The 23123-nt window shown below is 40.0% G+C and overlaps 1 protein-coding gene across 3 annotated transcripts in view; it reads right to left on the bottom strand.

Annotated features, from left to right (window-relative positions):
* Positions 1–23123, bottom strand: part of WDR70 (WD repeat domain 70) — a 201456-nt gene that overhangs the window by 4076 nt on the left and 174257 nt on the right. For all 3 annotated transcript variants that reach the window (XM_040977476.1, XM_040977475.1, XM_040977477.1), the window contains 3 exons: positions 23024–23103; positions 20924–21040; positions 18798–18960 (listed from right to left, as the gene is read on the bottom strand). In XM_040977476.1, the coding sequence (XP_040833410.1) occupies positions 18798–18960; positions 20924–21040; positions 23024–23103 (360 nt within the window). The remainder of the gene's footprint in view (positions 1–18797; positions 18961–20923; positions 21041–23023; positions 23104–23123) is intronic.

Below are 23123 nucleotides of genomic sequence, written 5' to 3'. Positions count from 1 at the left end.
ACAAATGGTGGTAGCCAGGCAATGAGTAGAAGGGGCAACAGGGAGTTGTTTAATGGGGTGTACAGCTTATAGTTTTGCAAGATGAAGAGATCTGAAGATTGGCTACCCAACAATATGAACGCACCTAAGACCACTGAACTGTACACAAAAGATGGCATAGGAGTAAATTTCAAGTCATTTGTATTTCACTAAACAGGTTTAAGTTTGTTTTGAAAAGAAAAGAGGAAGAAAGGAAAAGAAAAGAAATATTGAAATTAAACAACTAGTCTCTTTGGCTTAGAGTAAGGAATAACTATTCCTCTTCCATAATAACAAGGAGGCAATCTGGACAGGGCCTGGGCCTCCAAACTAGGGCTGTCTGTAGGACAAGGCCAGACTTTGTTTCCAGCTGTATATTTCCAGAAAAATAAAAAGGCTATTAAACACAAACACAAATTTTATTACATTCAACAGATACACTCAATTGCTATAAAATTTTCTATAACTCCTTCGCTCATCAGTGCTGTGGAGGACCACACTGAGCACCACCTGCAGAAAGCTCCATTCTCCTCTTTCCACCTATTTCTCTCTCTCTCTCTCTCTGGCTTGCAGATAGACAAATGAATCCTGAAAAGTAAGGAAAGGAAAAGAGGTTGCCTGCTGTGGCACAGCACATTAACCACTGCCTGTGATACTGACATCCCATGTGAGTGCTGCTTTGAGTCCTGACTGTCACTTGTGATCCAGCTCCCTGTTAATGCCTCTGGGAAAGCAGCAGAAGACGGTCCCAAGTGCTTGGGCCCCTGCATCCATGTAAGAGACCTGGATGGAGTTCCCAGTTTCTGGCTTTCTTCCAGAGCAGCCTTGACTTTTGCAGCCATTTGGGGAATGAACCTACAGATAAAAGACTCTTTCACTCTTACTCCAGTTCTAGCTCTCTGTGTAACTCTGCCTTTCAAATAGACAGATATGCAGATCATTTATTTTACAAAGCGAGCACCAACCCTTCTGACTACAGCTCAGGAAAGACAAGAGAGAAATAGGGCTCTGACAGAAAGACTGTGGAGCAAGAATCTGGCTTCTCAACACAAACATTTGCATGATGAATTTCTGCCAACTGCGGGGAAACACTTCTCAGTGTGGTAAAGCTGGTCCCTGCATGCTTGATGCTTCTAGAACAACACTGAAGGGGGATTATGGGGTTGTGCGTTCAAGTCCCTCTGGTAAGGAGCGCTCTTTAACTCTTGGGAGTTAGACACGAAGTCATTAACTCAAGTAGATACCTAATGACAGGTTTTTTTTTATCTTGTCCAAAACAAAAGCCTATATAGGGACTGACAGAAAAGAAAACAATGCAAGGAGAGCATTCCATTGGGCCAGATAACCCATCACCACGGTGCACAACAGCTTGAGCCTTGCTGCAGAATCACTAAGGGATCCTGAGTGAAGTGATCTTTCCTCAAACTGGGTTATGGTCCATACATTCCCCTTTTTCTAAGTCGCTCATTTAAAACCTTCCACTTTGATTAACTCATTTATAGAATAGTAAAGACTTTTTTCATTCAACACTCTATATAAGGGATCTTCAATAAATTCAGAGGAAATATGCACTACAAAAAATCATGCATGAGTTTCAAATTATTTTTTGCATCAGAATAAATTTATCTTTTAATTTCCAATTCCATGAACTTTAGGGAGTACACTCATTTGTAAATGTGTTCACTAGAACACATTTACTGTCAACTTTTTGCTTAAAGATTTGTTTTATATTGGAAAAAGCAGGTTTACAGAGAGAAGGAGATAGATAGAAAGATCTTCCATGTGTTGGTTCACTCCCTAAGTGGCAATGGTGGTTGTAGCCAAGCTGATCCAAAGCCAGGAGCCAGGAGCTTCTTTTGGAACTCCCTTGTGGGTGCAGGATACCACAACTGTGGGCCATCCTCTACTGTATTCCCAGGCCACAAACAGGGAGCTGGATGGGAAGTAGAGCATCTGGGATGGAATAGGCACCCATATGGAATCCTGGCACATGCAAAGCAAGGGTTTAGCCACTAGGCTGTTGTACCAGGCCCATTGCCAGCTATTAAAATAACCAATCAGAGGAAACCTAAAAATAAAAAGCCTTTTGTTTTATTTTATCTCAGCTTCAGTACACTCTGAATTTGCTAATATTTACCATAATTTTATAGAACAATTACAAAGATTTAAACAAATGTCGTTCTCAAATCCACAATTCTAAACATTTGATATTTTGTGCTGATTAATCTTTCCAGATATCTTTTTAGAAAACTAATTCTCAGGCCTGGTGCAATAGCCTAGTGGCATCAGCAAGGAGTCCATATGGGCTCTGGCTAGTATCTCAGCTGTTCCTCTTCCCATCTTATTTCTATGCTGATTGTGGTCTGGGAAAGCAGAGGAGGATGGCCCAAAGCCTTGGGATCCTGCACCCATGAGGGAGACCTGGAAGAAGCTCCTGGCTTCGGATCAGCCTGGTACTGGCTGTTGTGGCCACTTGGGGAATGAGCCAGTAGACACAAGTCCTTTCTCTCTCTGTATCTCTTTTCTCTGTAAATCTGCCTTTCCCATTAAAAATAAAATAAATCTTAAAAAAAAAATAACTAAACTAAATCTCAAAGATATTTGAGACAAGGGCCAGCATTGTGGAGCAAGAAGTTAAGATGCCACCAGTAATATTAGCATCCCATACTGGAACACCAGTTTTGAGTCCAAGCTGCTCTGCTTCTGATCCAGCTTCCTGCTTATGTGCCTGAGAAGGCTGCAGCAGATGGCTGGATGCAACTCTGGGCTCTTGTCTTTGGCCTGGCCCAGTCCTGGCTGTTGTGGCCAGAGAGTGAATCAAAAGATGGAAAATTCCTCTCTCTTACTTTCTTTCTCTGTCACGCTTTCAAATAAATAAATCTACTTATTTGTGGGCCTGGTGTGATAGTGTAGTGGCTAAAGTCTTTGTCTTGAACATGCCAAGATCCTATATGGGTGCCTGTTCTAATCCCAGCAGCTCCACTTCCCATCCAGCTCCCTGCTTGTGGCCTGGGAAAACAGTCAAGGACAGCCCAAGGCTTTGGGACCCTGCATCCATGTGAGAGACCCAGAAGAAGCTCAAGGATCCTGGCTTCGGACTGGCTCAGCTCCAGCCACTGCAGCTACTTGGGGAGTGAACCATCGGATGGAAGATCTTGCTCTCTGTCTCTCATCCTCTCTGTAAATAAATAAATAAATCTATCTTTAAAAAAATAACTATTAGAGACAAATAACAAAGGAGATCTTTTCTAGAATCTGTGTGCTATGGAAAAATGCCAGAACCCAAGTCCATTTTCAGTGCTTCTACATGAAGGAAATCTTAGCATAGAAACAAGACAACAAGACAAGGTTCGCCTGTGGTTTCCTCCAAGTGCATTTTGGGGTGCATTTGTTTTCATGAGCCATTCTAGGTATGAGTATTTCTGCTCGTGTCTCTCATCTGACTAAGCTCCAGACTCTGCCTTCTGTACTGCTCTAACGCTCATGCCAGAGTGAAATCATCAAAATGTTTTCAGCTGCAATGGAAAGTCCACACATTTTCTTTCATTATGAGTGTTCTGATATGATTCATTCAAAAAGCATAAAGCAAAAAGTGTCCTGGGCACAAGGGGAAATCACTGGTTTTACTTAATCATCACTGTGTAAGTCTAAACCACAAGCTTTTTTGGCTCAGGGCCCATTGTTTATTATGAAGGAAAACCTCAAAGCCAAAGTCAATTATAGCCATGACTTGACAATCTGACACACTTATTAACCCCATTAGAATGAATACGGCTCAGATGACCTCTGACCCAGTCATCACAATTGCAGAATTATTAACATCAAATAAAAGCCTTAACTGAAAGATTCCTCTTGAAGTGATTCTTTCTAGGGAATAGCCAATCAAAGACTTAAAAAAAATACCGGGACACATAAGATGAGAGACAACAAGATTTTTCTAGATAAAGTATTTTCTATTTTTGTTAGGATACAAATACAAAATATTTTAAAAATAAACTCAGATCCCTTAATAGGGCACATTTATACACAATGCTGTGTGTGAAGAGTTCAAAGACTGTGAGGATGGTAAGGAACATAAGTGGAAATTGTGGAAACAGAGAAAGGGAAGGAAGGAAATAAAAATGGAAAGAACATAAAAAATAAATAGTAAAAAATTAAAATATATATAATAATAATAATAATAAAGGCCATCAGCTGCCTTTTGAAAACCCCTTTATATCTTTTTCCATCAAATGGTAAGTATTTAGAATAATAAGTCTTTTAAGGACAACAGACCTGAAACAGCCCACTAAAGCCTGGAATCCCATTTATAGAACACACAACTATGTGCTACCATCTCTTTTTTTTAATTTTTTTAAAGATTTATTTATTTATTGGAAAGTCAGATATACAGAGAGTAGGAGAGACAGAGAGATCTTCCGCCCAATGATTCACTCCCCAAGTGAGTGCAATGGCCGATGCTATGACGATCCGAAGCCAGGATCCAAGAACTTGTTCTGGGTATCCCACACGGGTTTAGGGTCCCAAAGCCTTGGGCCGTCCTCAACTGCTTTCCCAAGCCACAAGCAGGGAGCTGGATGGGAAGTGGAGCTGCCGGGATTAGAACCAGCACCCATATGGGATTCTGGAGCATTCAAGGCAAGGACTTTAGCCGCTAGGCCACGCCGCCAGGCCCTCCTGCTATTTCTTTTCAAAATCATCAGCAGAGCTGGGCCCTGGGACAGCCCTACCTACTCCCTTCGCAGGGGATAACTGCATCTGGTGAAACCCAGTGAGATCACAGTATGGCAGAGCTGGAAATGATCCCAGACTTGTGGTCCAGGTCCAGTGCTCCCTTTGCTACACCACGCTGGCTTCATATCAACACTTTGAGCATCATAGCCACTCAGTTGTTCTGTCTCTTCCCCTCAATTTGGTAACACTTACTTCCTGGGATGCAGGTATCACTTATCTTAATTGAAAGGACAAAGTGTTGTCTATACGGTTCCCAGTCCAGATCCTCTCCCTGAAGCTGGACCCGTGAAGCTCCCTGAGGGAGCCGCTTGGCTGCATGGAAGGTAGAAATGCAGCTTGCAACAGCTTTCCAAAGGTAGTGTGCACCAGGGGTCAGTAATGTGGCACATAGGCTAAACAACCACCTGTAACACTGGCACCCCATACTGGAGCACCAGTTCACTGTTAATGAGCCTAGGAAAGCAAAGAAGGATGGCCCAGACACTTGGGTCCCTTCCACCCACATGGGAAATGATACAAAATTCAAGGCTCCTGGTTTCAAACTGGACTATATCCACAACCAATTAGAGAATGAAATGGGATGAAAAATCTCTGTTTCTCTGTCTCTGTCAAATGAATAAATAAGTCTTTAAAAACAAATAAAGGGGGGAGAAGAGTGAGAGGAAGGGAGGCGAGCACTGTCAGCTACCCACCTCTCAGAGGAAAAGATGATTACTTTCTTAAGTTTAAAAGTGTCTTTTTAAAGGGGTAAGAAGCTCTTGATTTAGAAGGCAGGGGTTGGAGATGAGTGGCCAGTGGTTGGACAAGAGCTTTTCTTAGGTCCCCACAGGCAGAACATTCCTACAGGGCTGCTCACCATGGAGGGCAGGGACTAGAGCGACCCTGGCCTGCCTAGGGCAGGAGACTCAGAGAAGAGGCTGCCAGGCCTGTGTTTGAGCTCCCGTCCTGCGTGGAGACAGCAGGACCCTCTTCCCACCTTCCTGGACAAGGCACGCTCTAGACAAGGAGGCCGCTTTGCTGCTTGTGGCTGGCTGCCAGCCTCCTTGTCGGGGGCACCTGCTCCCTACCCTCCTATCCTCTAGTGCACAGCTCACCCTCGTCTCCTGCCAGCTTCCTCATGCCAATAGCTTCTGAGTCACCCTGCATGTCCACCTCTGTAGCCACAGGGATGGAGTCTTGAGGAGGCGGGGACTCCACATTCACCTTGCTTGGGGCACTGCTCCTTGGGCCAAATTTAATTATTTGTCCTGCTTTCATCTTTTCCAAATTTTCACTGCTTATTAACCAGTGTGGGAATCAACAACAGTTTTCTCAAAGAGCAGGAGTCCTTGGTCAGAAGTGAATAGAGCAGGGCCAGGTCTGCAGTAGCAGCGTCACCTGTGGCTCGGGCAGGTTTGTCTCGTCCTTTCTCTGTCTCCTGCCTTCTCAACATTCTTACAGTTGCAACTTTTCAGATAACTACTCCAGTTAGTTTATCATGATAAGCAGTGTCCTGCTGGATTCTGAAGCCAATCTGTCTGCACTCAAACCCCAATTCTGCCACCTACTTCCTCTATGGCTTTTGGTTGAGCTGCAGTTTTCAGTTGCCGTGCCCCTAAAACAGGGATGAGAACACCACTTACTTCATAAGACCACTATGAGAATTAAATGGATGTTATGTATGCAATTTAGTCTGGCATAGTATAAATAATACAATAGAAATGTCATTTAAGGGGCATGTGTTTGGTGTAGGAGTTACGCTGGTGAGGGATGCCCCAATCCCATATCAGAGAGATTGGGTTTGAGTTCTTACTCCACATCAGATCCAACTAGCTGCTAATGTGCTTGGGTCCCTGCCAGCCACCTCGGATATTCAGATGGAGTTCCAGGCTCCTGGCTCTGGCCTGCCCAGCACCAGCTACAGCGGGCATCTGAAGAATACAACCAACAGAACAGAAGATAACTGTCTTTCCATCTTTGGTCTGCATTTCCTATAAATAAATAAATAAATAAGACCTTTAAAATGCCACTATTATTACATACCTTGCTTTAGCTATCAGGTCTTCCTCATTTCATGTGAGAGATGCATTTTAACAAAGCTGTGTATGAAATATACATTTGGTAAAATAATTTACATGTTAAACAGAACACAGCAGTCTTCCCTTTTTTTAAAGTCCTGGAGAAAAGCCTTTGTTATGTAAATATTCTTCCAGCACTAGGAATGTATATAACTGGAATAATCTGTAAGCCTGATTTTTTTTAAAGGGGTCATCACTTATGGTTTGTTTTCAATGACTGCTTTTCTATCATTAACAAGGGATAGAAAGCAAAACAAGCATGTGGGGGCACATTTTAAAATGCAGAATCCCAGCTGAGACCCACAGACTGCTCTAGGCAGTCAGGGATGGAATCTAGATATCTGAGTTTTCATCAACACCCCTCTTCCACCTGCCTACTGCTGCACCCAATACACACTTGACTTGATGAAGGCCCTCACAAAAATCACTCTAAAAAACCCTGGTCTCTACACAGAAATATGGCAGACAGTGACAATTAGTCACCTAAATATAACTCTGGAGGGAAAAAAAAGAAGGTATTTTCTCACTGTGGATTTATATCTCTTGCTGACACAAGTAATATATAAACCTTCACTTGCTCAAAGTGACCTCCTCAAACATTACCTACTAACTCAAAATGCTCAACATGTATTAGATAAGACACACACTGAAAATTAAACTGACTGAAGCAGCAGTAACGACAGTTTATCTGGCAGAAAAAATGACCATAGTTGACAGAGCTGTCAGCCTGGCAGGCTGCTGGCTGGGCTCCAGGCTCCCACACACATCTATCCCTGTCTGATGTGTAAGCTAATAGCATTCTGGATCCACATCCTGCCCACTCCCCAGCCAGCTCTGTTCTCCTGGCCCCCAGCAGCATCTTTTAACAAGCCACTGTAACCGAATCTGCCTGTGTGTGGCTGAACAAGAGTCCCCTGTGATCGTGCTGTGTTTGAAACTTACATGGCTATTACATTGCTAGTGCCAGAAAGAGAACTCAAATAAATGCCGAGTGTGCACAGACTCCTCATGATCATGACGAGAGAACACAGGTGAGCAGGTGCCAAGTGCAGGCAAGTAGAACTGTGGCATGTCTAACTGTGCTTTTCTGTGATAAATATGAGATACAGTAAATAAATCTTCATTTCATCACTGACAGAAGGCAATTGCAGTGAAGAAAAACAACCAGACACATATTCTCAATTACAGTGACCTTTAGAATATTAGCTTCCCTTCAAACACTTGGCAGTAACAGTGTATATACTCTAGCAGGTGAACATAGGAGAAACAGCATGGAGAGCCTGTCTAACAAACTGCATGCCACAGAAAGTGCCATGAACTTTGTCAGTTAAGGTGACAAAACTGGGTGGGAGGAAAGAAATGGAAGCAAGCACGGGGTATGAACGTTTAAGAGAAAGCACTTTATCTGAAAAGTTTGGAATGATTAGGAGTCCAGGAAAGTGGTTTTAGCCCTGTTGACTGCAGATTTATAAACTGTAGCCCTTCCTCACAAGAAAGACGAGGATATTACCAGAAAGAAGAGGATATCACAACACCTGTTCTACCTACCTTGCAAAACTACTGTTGAGGTGGTACATCATTCAACAGTAAATATAACTAACTTACCTATAGTACAGAAAAAAAATCTATAGGTAATGGTCATCAATGATTCAAAACAGCATCAACTTCAATTATTTCTTTTTAAATAAAGGTGAAAACTGGGATGCACCAAGCAGCCTCAGAAGCATAAAAAATTCACAGAATATTTGGGAAGGAAAGAAACTAATACATTTCTACTCAACTTCCACTCCATAAAATGACCAGAGTTCGACAGAGTGACAGGTGAAATATAACAATTCTTAGAAAAGAGATAAGTATGACAGCATTCAAAATAGCTTGAAGCTAAATATAGAAAAGAAAAACACTCAAAAAATTTTAGGGAACTATCCCAACACAGGTCAAAGATACAAAACAACCATGGTGGGGGAGAGGGGAACATCAAAGATGCTGAAAGGGATTGCATTAGGAAATTCAGAAACATAATTCATCAGATTCATGATCTAGGTGAGAAATCATAGGATCACTTCCACACAGGTCAAGGAACTCAGTAAAGTTCAGCATCCCTTGAGGATGCACACTCTTCTGGCTTTTGCAGGGGGTTTTCTCCACATAAGATGTTCTTCCTTTTAGCTCTAGTTTGCTCTCATTTCCCTAAAGTCACTTTTGCAGAGGTTCCACCCATACTATCATAGTCCAAATTCTATCGTCTTTCTCCACCTGATTACTGTATGCCCACTAGCCCTGTTATAGTTTCCTTCCAGGCATTGACTACCATTTAACATTTACAGATTTAATTACTGTCTATTAGAATACAGGCTGCAGGGCAATAGTTCAATGGCTAATCCCGGATCCCCTATTGGTGCTGATTCACGTCCCAGATGCTCCATTTCCCATCTAGCTCCCTGTCGATGGCCCAAGGCCCTGAGATCCTGCACCTGAGGGTGACCCAGAGTTCTTGGCTCCTGGCTTTGGATCAGCTCAGCTCAGGAAACTGTAGCCACTTGGAGAGTAAACCAGTAGATGCAAGATCTTTCTCTCTGTAAATCTGCCTTTCCAACAAAACTGAATAAATCTTTAAGAAAAAAAAAAAAAGAGTACAAGCTGCAAAATAATGACTACAGTCCCATATCGTAGAATTTTATCTGATAGTAAGTGTTGAGTAAATCTTTCTTGAATACACAAGTAAGAGATTTTTTTTTATCATCTTCTATGTGTTTTCAAAGTTACTATGCTTTATATGGAAATACCACAGGATTGAATATGAAGCTGTGATATTTGACTCTTTTCACTTATCATAAAGGCAAATTTCATGTGGTTGAATCTTAAAGAAACATTCTTATAAAGATCAAAGTGAGGAACAGATGTGTACTTTCATTGAAATGATTTAGTGTTATTCTAATGCCAGTCAACATAGTTAGATAAAGAATTAGCAGGTATAAGAATTGAAAAGGGGGAGGTAAACTTTGTATTATTTGCCTATTGCCTAATTTTACACCTGTAAACTGAAAAGAAATTAAGTAAAAATTATTCAAAACAAAAGAATAATTAATGGTTGTATACAAAACCAATATACACATATACATAAATAACAAATTTATATAACTGTATGGCATTCCCAAATATAAAGAAGTTATATATCTGGTGGATGAAAAAATGATAGCACAGGAAAATAAAAACAAGTAGAAATAAACTTAAAAGAAAAGCTGAAAGATGTATGTAAACAGAACTATAATAAGAGATATAGTGATGTGACTAAGTAGAAAGATACACCTTGCTCTTAGTTGGAAAGAATTAATATAAAATTCTACCTAAATTATTATACAAGAAATACAATTCCACAAAGAATGGCACCAGTAATTTTTTTTGGAGGGAGATTGTCAGAGAACCTGAAATAAAATCAAAGAGATCTGCAAGCATAAACTGACAGATTCTGATGAGAAGAATGAGTTTGGCAGTTGGGTGGTGCAGCCTGGGGGCACAAGATGCCTTAGCAGTGGCTATAGAGGTAGAGGTACCGCCAGTGTCACCACTCTGGTGCTGGTGCAGCCACCCTCGTTCCCTCTGATCCTTCTCTCTTCACTTGAACCATGGCTGATTAACTGAACGAAGAAGAGAATTCAAGGAATTTGACAAAGCTGGTGATGACATCAACACAACAGGAAAGTTGCAACTGCTGAAGTCACTGACTGGTTCAAAAGCTAACTGTATGATATGATCAACGAAGTAGGTGCTGGCAGTTAACACCACAAATGAATTTTGGCTATTGTGGGTAGAAAAATGAAAGACACAGAAAATGAAGAGGAGATCCACAAGACATTTCAAGTCTTTGACACAGATGGAAATGGTTGCCTCAGCGCAGAAATAGCTCACATTATGACAAATGTATATAAAAAACTAGCAAATAAAGTAGACGAAACGATCAGAGAAGCAGAGATTGATGAAAACTGACAAGGCAACTGTGAAATTCGTACAGAAGAGGAATGCAAAATGAAGGCCTACTTTCAACTCCATTCTCCCTCTAAGAACATCGAATTGATTTTTCTTTTTTACTTACATCTTACAAAAATGATCATATATTCATTCATTTTTCTACATAGCAAAACTGAATGTCAGAAGTACCTTCTACACACACACACACACACACACACACACACAGGTTGGTGGTCCTGTCCCTGAAGAGCAAGTCACACATCTGCTTTACACTATAAATACTTGTACTATAAGCAAGCACTTGGTGGAATCCTTCAAATTCCATTTGCTGATGAGTAATAATAAACTGTGTAGGCTAACCAGTTTGTCATGCATGCAGCCTGATGATCAAGCAAGCAGGCATTTGAATTAAAAACAAAAACAAAAACAAAAAAAAAAGAAAGAAAAAAAATAAAAACTCACTCTACTGGGTTCTAGTCTAGTTTGGAAGGGTTAACTGTCCTAATTGGTTTACTGAAAACAAAAGCATTTACAATTGGTTTGTACCAGGATGATAAGCAGTGAAATGGGTGAAAGAATTTGTTCAGACAGCCCCAGTAGCAAAATGGTCCTCTTATACTTCTGTGTGCTCCCACCATGGTGACAGACCAGCCTGGTGTCATGTCCACATGTTAGCTTAGTGCTGTATGCATTGTTCTAGAAAGCAACAGGTATTAGGCTATCACTATTGACACAAATTTCTAATAATACACCTTTCCAAAAGTAAGACCTTTAGACTTGTTCTTTTTGTTTGTTTTTGCAGAAGGCTGGTCTAATTTTTTTCACATTTTAATTATTATTATTATCATTTTATGATACAGTTTCATAGGCTCCTGGGATTTCCCTTATCCCAGCCCCAATTCCCCCCAACCCCAACCTAGTTCCTCTATATCATTACTAAAGTATAGTTCTTCATACAGTCATATGTCCATCATTGCGGGCATGGACAGTGGCAGAGAGGCCAGCATCCTACTGTCAAGATATAGAAAACAGTTTCATCATAAGTACATCTTTGTCTGGAAGTAGAAATGCATACTGCAGTCTACCCTCACATCTGGATATGTTAGTCTCCATTTCACAGCTACTGTACATCCCCTCAAATGAAAAGTCATAATACAAAATCAAGGATAGAAAGAAAAATAGAAATTTACAATGTCATGAAGTTAAATAACATGTTACTAAATATGACAGTCTCCATTACACAGCTACTATACATCCCCTTAAATGAAAAGCCACAAAACAAAATCAACATCAAGAAGAAAAAAGAAATTAATTAGACTTGGTTTTTAAACCCTTCTGAAGTATGACTTGGAGCTGGCAGAGTAGGCTGTAGTTGTAAACTCTAGCACAACCTTCGACATTGAAAGTTTATGTCCAATCCAAATTACGATAGTCAATTTTTTCCAATAAAAAAAAACACACTAGCAATAGAATGAATCCTAGGTTCTCTGAAACAGCAATAACTATTTGCTAATGATTCTTGAACAGACAGAACAATTAATACAACAGAGTACAAAATTAATTCTCATATGTAAATACATTATGAATAATATTTCAATTGAATGAGAAAAATTAGGTTATTCAATAAAAGGTGTTAAAGCAACTGTCTGACCCATGGGACAAGATTAAATTAGAGTTCTGCATGATACCTTCTGCAGGTTACCTTCCTATCACGCCTAATGAAATAACCCAGTCCCCAAAAGACAAATATCATGTTTTCCTTGATTTGTTGTAACTAATATACAGAGAACAAAAAAATGTAACGTATATCAGTGAAACTGCCATTTTGAGATTTGATTACTGTTTATATCCCTCATCTATATTCTTGAAGAACAAGTTTTTTTTTTCTACTTGCTATTTGTTGAATTCTTTACCTGATGGGACAGTTAAGCCTATGCTTATAGAGTGAATTGAAAGTATGTCATTGGAAAAAGGGAGGAAGAAAAGAGGGAAAGTAGGAGGGAGGGTAGAATGGAAGTATCACCATGTTCCTAAATATTGTGAAATACATGAAATTTATTCTCATTATATAAATAACGTAATTAAAATAAAAAGGTAAAAAAAGCAGACAAAATTCAGATCAGAGTCATGATAATGATGGAAAAGAAAGAATTCCCTAAATACTTGGTAGTCAAGTATGAGTTAACTTTTGTCCAAATATACAACAAAAGTAAAAATACAATAAGTACACCAAAAAATAGGATAAACATCATCTGCAAAGTAAAATTTAAAATAACTGAGAATATTTGTGATACCTGACAAAGAGTTAACTTGCTTAATTTAAAGAAGTTTTACAAATGTGTAAGAAAAAAACAATAAGCCATTAGATAAATAAGAAAAAGATGTGATCAGAAAATTCACAGAAAAGACTGAAAAACAACATGAAAGATGCCCAAATTTTAAAAAAAACAAGTAGAAAACTACAATGAGTTACAAATTTTCACCCAGTGGATTGGTTGAGATACAAGTAATATTAGCAAGGCTGAGGAGAGGAGGGCTCTGGATAAGTTAGTTAAAAAGTCTCTTTTGGAGGAAAATTTGGCACTATCTACACAACATTAAAATGCAAACATTCTTTGACTTAGAAATTCTATTTCTAGAAGTTTTACACATGTGAGCAAATATGTACGTCCAAAGATATTAATTCCAGCATTGCTTATGAAAGCAAACAATGTAGCTAAAGACAGTGTAACTGTTTTTCAAGAGGGTATTGTTTCAGAAACATATAATCAATCCATGCAATGGAATTTGTAAGCAGAGAGTTAACTTTAGATGACTGGATCGGCCCAAGCCCTAGATGCACACTAAGTAATATACAAACAAAATAAAAAATCGACTTGCAAGTCAAGCTATGTGCCCGTGTTTTCAAACAACAACTGTATCTATACATCTGTCTCCATGAAGACTTTCTTTGGGAGGATACAAAGGACCTGGAACACATGGAATGAAGGAATCAGGGGTATGTGCAAGGAGGGTTTCTAAATGTCTACTGTCCACCCTTCAGTGTCCACTGCTGGGTTTTTAGAAAATGATATGTATTACATTAAAAATCAGACATAAATTACCCACTTAATTGAAGTTAATCCTTTATCAAAATAATTACTTGTTAGGTTTTATAACTGTAACTTGAAAATTCTAAGGTCAGGTTCCTGGTCTGACTCTATATCCAGCAGATTTTCTATTGTTCTCTTCTCAGTGTTTCATTTTATTCAATGGTAAATTAGGAGTTTGATAGCTCCCATCCATCACATAATTTCTAATATCAACCAATTATCATCAAATAGCATTTCGAAAGTAGTTTGGGAGATAGCTTAATGGTTTTTATGTATAAATATACAAAATACATTTAGAGCAGTTATCTACAAAACCATGCCCACAATGTTCAGCAAATGTTAAACAATGGCTCTGTTTTCTTTCCTCTTCTAATATATGGTATGTTTCCAAACAAGTTTTTTGAAGTACTAAAAAATTAATAACAATGTGTCAACAGAAGCATAATTTATAAACTTATCTAACTGCCAATGATGTGTTGACATATATTAGCTTATGCACACACAAAGACTATAAAAAAATGGAGGCTAAGTGCATTCTACAAGCTGGCCAGCCTTGACATGACCCTCTTAGCTGCTGTAATATTATCCAACTTATTGTTCAGAGATGTTCCATCTGTGCTGCTTGGTTATTAACACATACTGTAAACAACTACCACTGTCTCTGCACAGGACAACTCTGTCTGCAGTCTCAAACATTATGCTGTGGGACTGAACCAAGACACTCCTTTTCTGGGACCTGGCTGAAATTTACACACTTACTTGGCTTTAGTACATGGCTCTACTCTGCTGCTGGCTTTCTCTAGCAGCATGTCACCTAGACATGAATCTTCATCTCAGGCTCTGTTTCTAGAGAACCAAGGCTAGGATGCTGTGCTGTTTTTTTGATGAAAGTAACTCTTAATGATCAGCAGCTAAGGGCCTGACATCAGTATACCATGTGAGTTGAGTTGAGCTGGTTTATGAAGGATATTTTTTTCCAGCATGTGACTGTTCGGAAAGGCTATCAGTGTCCAGTTTTCTCATAAAGAAGGATACAACTTCAGCAATATATAGACATCAAAGAAAAAACTGAATATATGTACAACATGTATATAGATAGACAGATACACAATATATACACAACATGTATAAAAATGCATTCACTTAAATACTCCACATAGGAGAGAGCTTATCTAAACTATGATACATCTATACAATAAGTACAACATAAGAATGAGGGTAAGTTCCATGAGTTGACAGGGAGTAACTTCCATGGTATACTGCTAAGTGAAGAAAAGAAAAACAAAAAAGATTATATCAAGTCATATATCTTAAATAGACACAACTGCAAAACGTGAACTACATCTCAACATAGACAGATATAAACTGGTAAATTCAAATGCTGTAATAAAAAGTAGTTGACATGTTAACAAATAGCATTCCCAGACTTAATTTAGCATTTAACTAAAAGGTTAATGAAAGCATTTACATAATCAATTATTTTGTGGATTGGTAATAAAGTTGAACTTGAGTATTATTATGTTAAGATTAATGGCATTTTACTTCATATATGTTCATACATTGTAATTATACTCCACCATAGATTTTCATATAGAACTCAATCAAAAGACAATGACAGGATTTATACTGTGATACTCTTCCAGTAAGAAAGAAAGAGGTATGAGGCAGTCATGTATCAATTCTTTGTGACAAAAAGGAAAGATAAATGGGAAACTGAAGACATTGATTAGTAAAAGGAAGCTATGGGAAAGGTGCAGAAAACAGAGAGGACTGAGGTAGGGACAGGGGAGTAGGGCAAAGAGGGAGAGATAACTCTGACTATACCTCTGTAAAGCTTGGACTCAGGGTTGGCATTGCAGCGCTGTGGGTTAAAGCACCATCTACAACACCAGCATCTCCTATGAGCACTGGTTAGAGGCAATGCTGCTCCACTTCCCATTCAATTCAGTTACTAAAGCTGAAGACAGCCCAGGACCTTGGGCCTCTGCGCCCATGTGGGAGACCAGGAGGAAGTTCCTGGCTCCTGGATTCAGCCTGGCCTAACCTTGACTGTTACAGTCATCTGGGGAATGAATCAGCAGATGAAGCATCTCTCTCTGATATCTTTAAAAAATAAAAACTGAAAATAAAAGCTTGGACTCCTGGCATCACCATAATATTTCACACACCACAAAATACAATACTGGGAAATCCTAAAAAAAGAAATGTAAATGTTAACAAATGAGCCGACTGCATTTCAAAGAAACAATGTAACCATACTGACTAGAATGAAAAAGAAACTCTCTTATCCAAACAATTTTAGAAAGTAGTATCTTGACTGGATATTATATGGCTATAATAAAGACAAAAGAAGCACACACAAATACTATGATATAGATAGAAAAAGTGTTTTCTTACAGGAGTATGGGTCAGCAATTTTGAAAATAGTACATTTGCATACTAGAATTGAACAAATAACAGCTAATTATCTCACTACTAGAGAAAGATGTCATAAATACGAAAAAGGGCAAGACCAAATGTACAGGACTAAAATCAGATAAACCAGTTTAAACTTACAGCTTTAGATACACATATAGAATGAGATGTGTATATGTGGAGGCTGATGGATATGCATTGGTCTCCTATATTTGTTAGAAGACAGGACCTATAAACAGTGGCACTGCACCAGCAATGAGCACATCTAGTATTTAGCTCTTGGCTTCTAAACACCATTTTCCAACAAAAGGAACTAAAGCCCTTTTGGAGAAGTGGTCAACTTCAGGGATAGAAGGAAGCAAAATATAGATGAGCTTAAAACATCTTGTGAGACCACAATCAAGGAATTTCTCTAAAAAACATACTGGAGAACTTATTGAAAAAAGACAAGTGAGACCAGTGGTGTGTTACAGTGGGCACAGTCACTGTCTGCAATGCTGGTATCTCACATGGGCTCCAGTTCATGTCCCAGCTGCTCCACTTTGACCCTGCTTATGATCTTCCTGCTTATGGCTTAGGAAAAGCAGTTGAAGATGTCTCAAATGTTTGAGCTGCCATTCCCATGGGAGACCTAAAGGAGGCTCTTGGCTCCTGGCTTTGGCTTGGCCAAGCTCCGGCTGCTGCAGTCATCTTGGGAGTGAACCAATGATTAACTTCTCTGTCTGTTTGTAATTGACTTATAAATAAATAGCAAATCTTTCAAAAGAAAAAAGTGAGAGAGAAAGAGAAAGGAAAGAGGGAGGAAGAGAAGAATGGAGGATGAAGGAAAGAAAGAAGAAAAGAAAACAGGTGCCACTGTGAAGAAGTTTTTTGCCAAAACTGGAGCAATATGAATAATAAACTAAATAAACATAGCATGAACACTGGATTTTAGCCTACAGAATACACATTTAAGAAACCACTAAAAATATCTGAAAAGTTATTAACATGAGGGAAGAGACACCTCTTCTTTTAGGCAGACTTCCAGTTATTTACTATAAAAGAATTGAGGGAAACAGAAAAATCACCATTAGGCATATTCCACAGTAATAATGTTACAGCCAAATCCAGCCAGGAATGTTAAAACTAGACAGCAAAAATTAGAAGAGAAAAAAGATTTTCACAATTTTAAACTTTTACCTCTCAAGAAAATATTGACCTGAAATATTATGATAATTTTACAGTGGAAACAATTGGAAGACACTGTCTTAACCAAGTGACAATAAGATATTTTACCATCATTAAGATTTTTATGCGTTACACTGAATAGAACGCATTGTGTGTGTGTGTGTGTGTGTGCGCGTGTGTTGGTGGTGATGACAGTGGTTTTTTTTGCTAAGTATGCATAATTTCATGCTAACATTACAAAAAATATTAACGCAACTCAGACTGAGAGAAAGTCTACAAAATAAGTCATCAGTATTCATTAAAGGTGTCAAGGTCATAAAAAGCAAGAAAAACTGAGAAACTGTAACACAGAGAGGACTAAAGAGAAATAAAAACTAAATGAAAAATGAGATCCTGGAACCAAGAAAAAAACATGAGCAGAAAAACAGGTGAAAACTAAGGCAAGTAGTTTTAGTTTACTGTATTGTAACAATGGCAGTGTCATAATTAATTACATGAGTTATATACAAACTAACATTAGGAGAAGTTGGGTGAAGCGCATATGTGAATTCATTGCAGTAATTTTGCAAATTTCCTGCAAGTCTAACATTAAGAGAAAATTTCAAAAATTCAAGGGCTGAAAAGTCTATAGCAGTGGAAGATTAAGGTAGCTGATTTAGTGGCTTTATGAACAACCTTACATTCACCCATGTGAAGTTATCCAAGGGAATCTGGGCAGGTAGGGTCTCCTACGCAGTGATACCTCCATATGCAATACTAAACCTAAAGGCTGGTCCTTAAACAACCTACAAACTACTCCATTTTATTTATCTTTAACTCTTCTCAACCAAGGAAATGCATACAGGAAGTGTTGTCTTAATCAGATACAGAATTCACATAATGGTTTATACCAGCCTGAAGATCTGAAAGAACTGGTCTATGTTTAAAATTCTTCATTTTAAGGGTGAGCATTTGCACAGAGGTTAAGAATTTGCTCAGATGCTTGCATCTCACATTAGGATCCTAGATTCAAGTCCCAGCTCTGTTCCCAATTCCACCTTCCTGGGAATCCACAACCTGGGAAGCAGCAGGGAATAGATATCTGAGATTTCTTTCTGTCTGCCTCTGATTTTTTCCCATAAACAAAGTAAATAATTAATAAATCTAAAATAAATAAATAAAACACACTATTTTAGAGTCTTAAGATACAAATGCGTAGGCTGTTAAGCCTATGAGGACCTGGCCCTATTTTTCATGCTTAAGTGTGAAATAAGAAACGGAGAAGTTAGAATTTACAAATGTCATTGTTATGCTTTCCAAATGCATTAAACGTCTCAATTTTTCTCCTTCACAGTTATTTTCTTACTTGGAATATGCTGGTGAGACCCAGTATGGGTTGTCTTCTGCGGCTTTGGCATGACGCAAAATGGCTTCTCGGGGATTGCTGTCATCAGTCTTGTCTAAAGCAATGTTCTTCACAATGTAGGAGGACAGAGTACCCCCATGGGTTCCAACGCGGCCACCACGGCCTGTCTCAAACAGAAGAAACTCAATCAGAAGCAGAGAGAACATGGCAATGCAGTTACACCTGTGATTATCTGAGCTTAGGTCTCAGAAGCACAAACAATAGCTTTTTAGTTTACACTCATCACAATCAGAATCAGAGGGAGAAGTTGCTAGACTCAGCTTCACCATGACATCTTCAAATAGGAAGAACATTTTAAAAATTACTAGTAGGGGCTGGCATTTTGTTATAGAGGGCTAAACTGCCACCTACAATGCTGGCATCCTATGCTAGCACATCAGTTCAAGTCCAAGCAGCCCCACTTGTCATTCAGCTCCCTGCTGATGAGCTGGTTGGGCCTGTTATCCACACAGGAGACCTGGATGGACGTCCAGGCTCCTGGCTTCTACCTGGTCTAATCCTGGGCCATTTGGGAAGTGAAACAACAGATGTAAGATGGATTGATCCCTTCCTCCCTATGCCCTCTCCATTTCTCTCTTCCTTACTCCTTTCCAAATAAATAAATCTCAAAAAATTTTAATGTATTCATTCCTTAATTTACAGAATACCAATATGGAAAAATCATAGTTTGTCACATTTGTCCTTAAAAAAAAAACCCTCCAATATATTAAATTAATTAAAATAACAAATATTTTATTATAAAAAAATTTCACAGCCTCCCTCCCATCTTTCAAGTGTCTATGGGTACATGACTATAGCTATAACAAAAAACCAAACACCTGAACACATTAGGTCACATTATTCAGCTGGAATACAGCTGCCTTAGTAGACAGAGATTCTAGGGGCAAAATTTTGTGCCCTGCTAAATTCCTAATGGCTAAGACAAAATCAAATGTGAAAAGTCAAAGAACTCTAAAAAATTAATCTTACAAATCAAGATTAGAAGAAATTCAGTAAGTAGAGAGACAGGCAAATGCCAGAGAATCTGTGTGGCCAGTGACTGTTAGCAGCCCCCAAACCGAGGAAACAACACTGAAGCCTGAGGTGGCCAAGCTGGTGTCAGAGTAGGAGAGCGATGGACTGTAAGGCTTCCAAGGTGGGTTACTGTCAGATTGTAGAGAACTTTTAATCTGAAAATACAGGCAGACAGAGGGAAGCCTATAAAGGTCTGGGGGCAGTAGCAATTTGAGAACTGGAGGAACTGGGGGTCAAAGCTGTGAGCTAAATGAATAGAGGCGGGGTGGGGTGAGGGACCAAGATAAGGCATCTACTTCAGAGGATTCACAATAATCCAGGCAAGAATATGACCCATAAACTTTCTCTGAGGTGGTAGCTGAAAAAATATTTAAATACTAATACTTGAGATATCTACGTGAAATGCTTTTACATCAAAATGGTGGGTCAAGTTGATGCAGGTTGAGAGCTCAGGCTCAGAGGAAAAGCTGCAGGCTTGGGAGGCTGGGACAGATGGACATTAACCAGGTGACAACGGGAAATGGAATTCCAGCAAAGGTATGTGCTATACTCTCTTGGATCAGGGGTGGGTGGGTTGTTTTCTTCTGGGACCCACTTTCTTAAAATTTCTAAAGATGTTCATTCATCTGCTAGTGATAGGAACAGCTCCCTTACTTCAACATACAACTGAATCATGGCCTCTTTCTGCCTTAGTTTGAAACCTAACCCAACTTGGATTCTGGTCAAAGTGCCCCATGCGTTTTAAGCTGGTATTGAGAGATGTGACTTTAACATTGGATTCCATGAGCCCAAGAGTTATTCCAGGGCCACCACGAACAGGGCTCAAGTCAGTCACAGCAGAAAACACCCAAACGCCCTGGGTAATACAGCACAGCAACTCCAATCTTACCAGTTGTACTCTACTACAGACCTTGAAGCAGAAAGTTCTGGCGCTAAAAAGTAAATGCTTGAAAACCTCCCTGAAGATGAAAACACATCCAGGTCCCAAAGTTGGCCCCAGTCGCATTTCATTTACCCCACTCTATCCCTCAATCCAGTTGGATCACAGTCACCTGGGCCTGCGACAGGAGGTTCGGGTTTGTGCGACTTCAGGGGATCCAGTCTGTCCTTCTCCAGCTGTTTCCTCGTACTCCGCTGGCGGGGCTCACGGAACATAGGCAGGGCATGCGCTATGAGAAGTCACATTTAAAATTTTTCATTATAATAACATTTCCATTCGAAAGCATAGCAAGAGCATGACTAAGTGAAGGACGAAATGGAAGTTATAATGATGGGCTTCATCTAATAGTGGAAGACAGTCTTACTGTAACCAATTAGCCACGTTTGTTTGATACCAGACTTATGGTTCACCTCTCCTGGCAGGCAGTGGCACTCAGGAAATGCTGTCAAACACTGTCACGGGAACAGTGGTGAGGCTCCCCATCTACCCCACCGCGAACAGCACTGGAAACTTCCTTTCTGCGGTTTTGGAAAAGAAACGCTCAATGGGGACAGCTTCTGATTTATCTTACGGGACCCAGATGTGGATAATGCCAACGGCTTGCCAGTCAGCCCTGAAGTCTCCTCAGATGCCTCATAAACACTGGAATCACTTCACACGTTTCTGAAATGTGACTACCTCACAGGAGGAGCTGACAACACTGAGTAACCGGAAGGGAGGAGCACTTAGCCCACTGGAACTGGGATAAAGGTTGCCTGGAAGGCAGGGGTGCCCGCATCACCTGGCACAAGGACTCCAGGGGTCTCCTAGATGATGGACAAAACCAGCAGATGTCAATCAGAGAGGGGTTTGTTTGGCTGCTGTTTGTTGTTCACTTGATGTGGGATTTAAACTTCAGAATAGGAACCAGTATAAAAGTTAAAAGGGGAAACTGTACAATACTCTAGGGGAAAGGAAGAGTTAGCAGAAAAAATATTAACTACCTTTTTTTAACCAAAATAAATAAATAATAAACCCACTAGAATAATTTTTTTTTGACTCTTCCATGTAGGCTGAAACCTTTTTTAACAGAAATTTCTTCTTGAGGCTAGAGAAAAGGAGGATCAAGGTTTACAGGGAACTTGCAGCTTGAATGAAATGTCTGTAACATCTCAGAAACTCCACCAGGGTCTTCTCCCACCCTCTGCTCCCTTTACCCTGGGAAGCCAAAACCACACAGCACTCCTGAGAACACACTTGCCTCGAGGCAGGGGAGCCGAGAAACCTAGCTGCCCGCCACTCTGGCGAGCAACACGACACAACAGTATTTTTAGGAGGAAGAAAAATAGCTTTTCACTTCAAACGACCAGAGGAATTTAAGTAGGCCGCGTGTAATTACATGAGCTAGTCTGGTTATGACACCGCCTTTAACACTTCCACTCTTGCACAAAGTGTCATGAGATCTCTGTTGACCGCAAGCTCCAGGGGACTTGGTCTTCCGTGAGATCCACCCCAAGGGGACAGCCCAGCAGTACAGCGCCCCCTGCACTTTACACTGATACATGGAGAAAGACAACAAGGCCATCTGCTCATGGTAATCCCTGTCACAGTCCAGATTCCCCTCCCAGCTGCACCTGTCACAGGTCTCAGACTGTTGGCTCTGGCAGCATGTATCTGCCAGACGGATGAGGTTGTGTGACAACCCTGAGAGAAGCCACTCCACCCAGGGAAGCTTTCTGCTCTCAGTCCAGGTTGTTACCGTGACATATAAATGCCTCTGAAGCAGTCCAGTCTGCGGTCGCAGATATTGGGAGGGAGCTGGAAGAGAACCCTTATCTAAGTCTCGCCACTCTACTGATGAAGTTCAGTTGCTCAGCATTACACTGCCAGAGCCAGGCCTGCAGACTTCAACGTCAGTGCTCCTTCTTGTTTATTCTTTGAACAGTCTGTTATTCTTTGAAGGACTGCTATGGAGTCAGGCAGTAGGCTCAAATGAGGTTTTTTTTCTTCCCTCTGGGGCTGAAAGAACAGATGAGACAACCCTGTCCCTGTGATGGGTCTCAGATGCAAAAGGGGTAGCTCTGCCATGACTCACACTCCTTTTCCCACGGATTTTATCATATGTGCCTAAGAGCCGGGGGCTTGTGTTTTTTTTGTTTTTGTTTTTTTTTTTCTGTCTCGAAAAACACACAATCAACACTACATGAAAGGAGAGGACATGCATACAACTTACGAGTGATGATGTAGTCTTGGGTTAGGGTCTCGGCTTGTTTTGCCTTCCGCTGGGTTTTAACCACACATAATTTTGCTCCTCTGAGAAGCATAAAAGCAAA

Source organism: Ochotona curzoniae, unplaced genomic scaffold (assembly GCF_017591425.1).
Source record: "Ochotona curzoniae isolate NIBS_2020 unplaced genomic scaffold, NIBS_Ocur_1.0 contig_2754, whole genome shotgun sequence".
NCBI lineage: Eukaryota > Metazoa > Chordata > Mammalia > Lagomorpha > Ochotonidae > Ochotona > Ochotona curzoniae.
The sequence above is the reverse complement of the archived record's forward strand: the minus strand, read 5'-3'. Positions and strand labels throughout refer to the sequence as shown.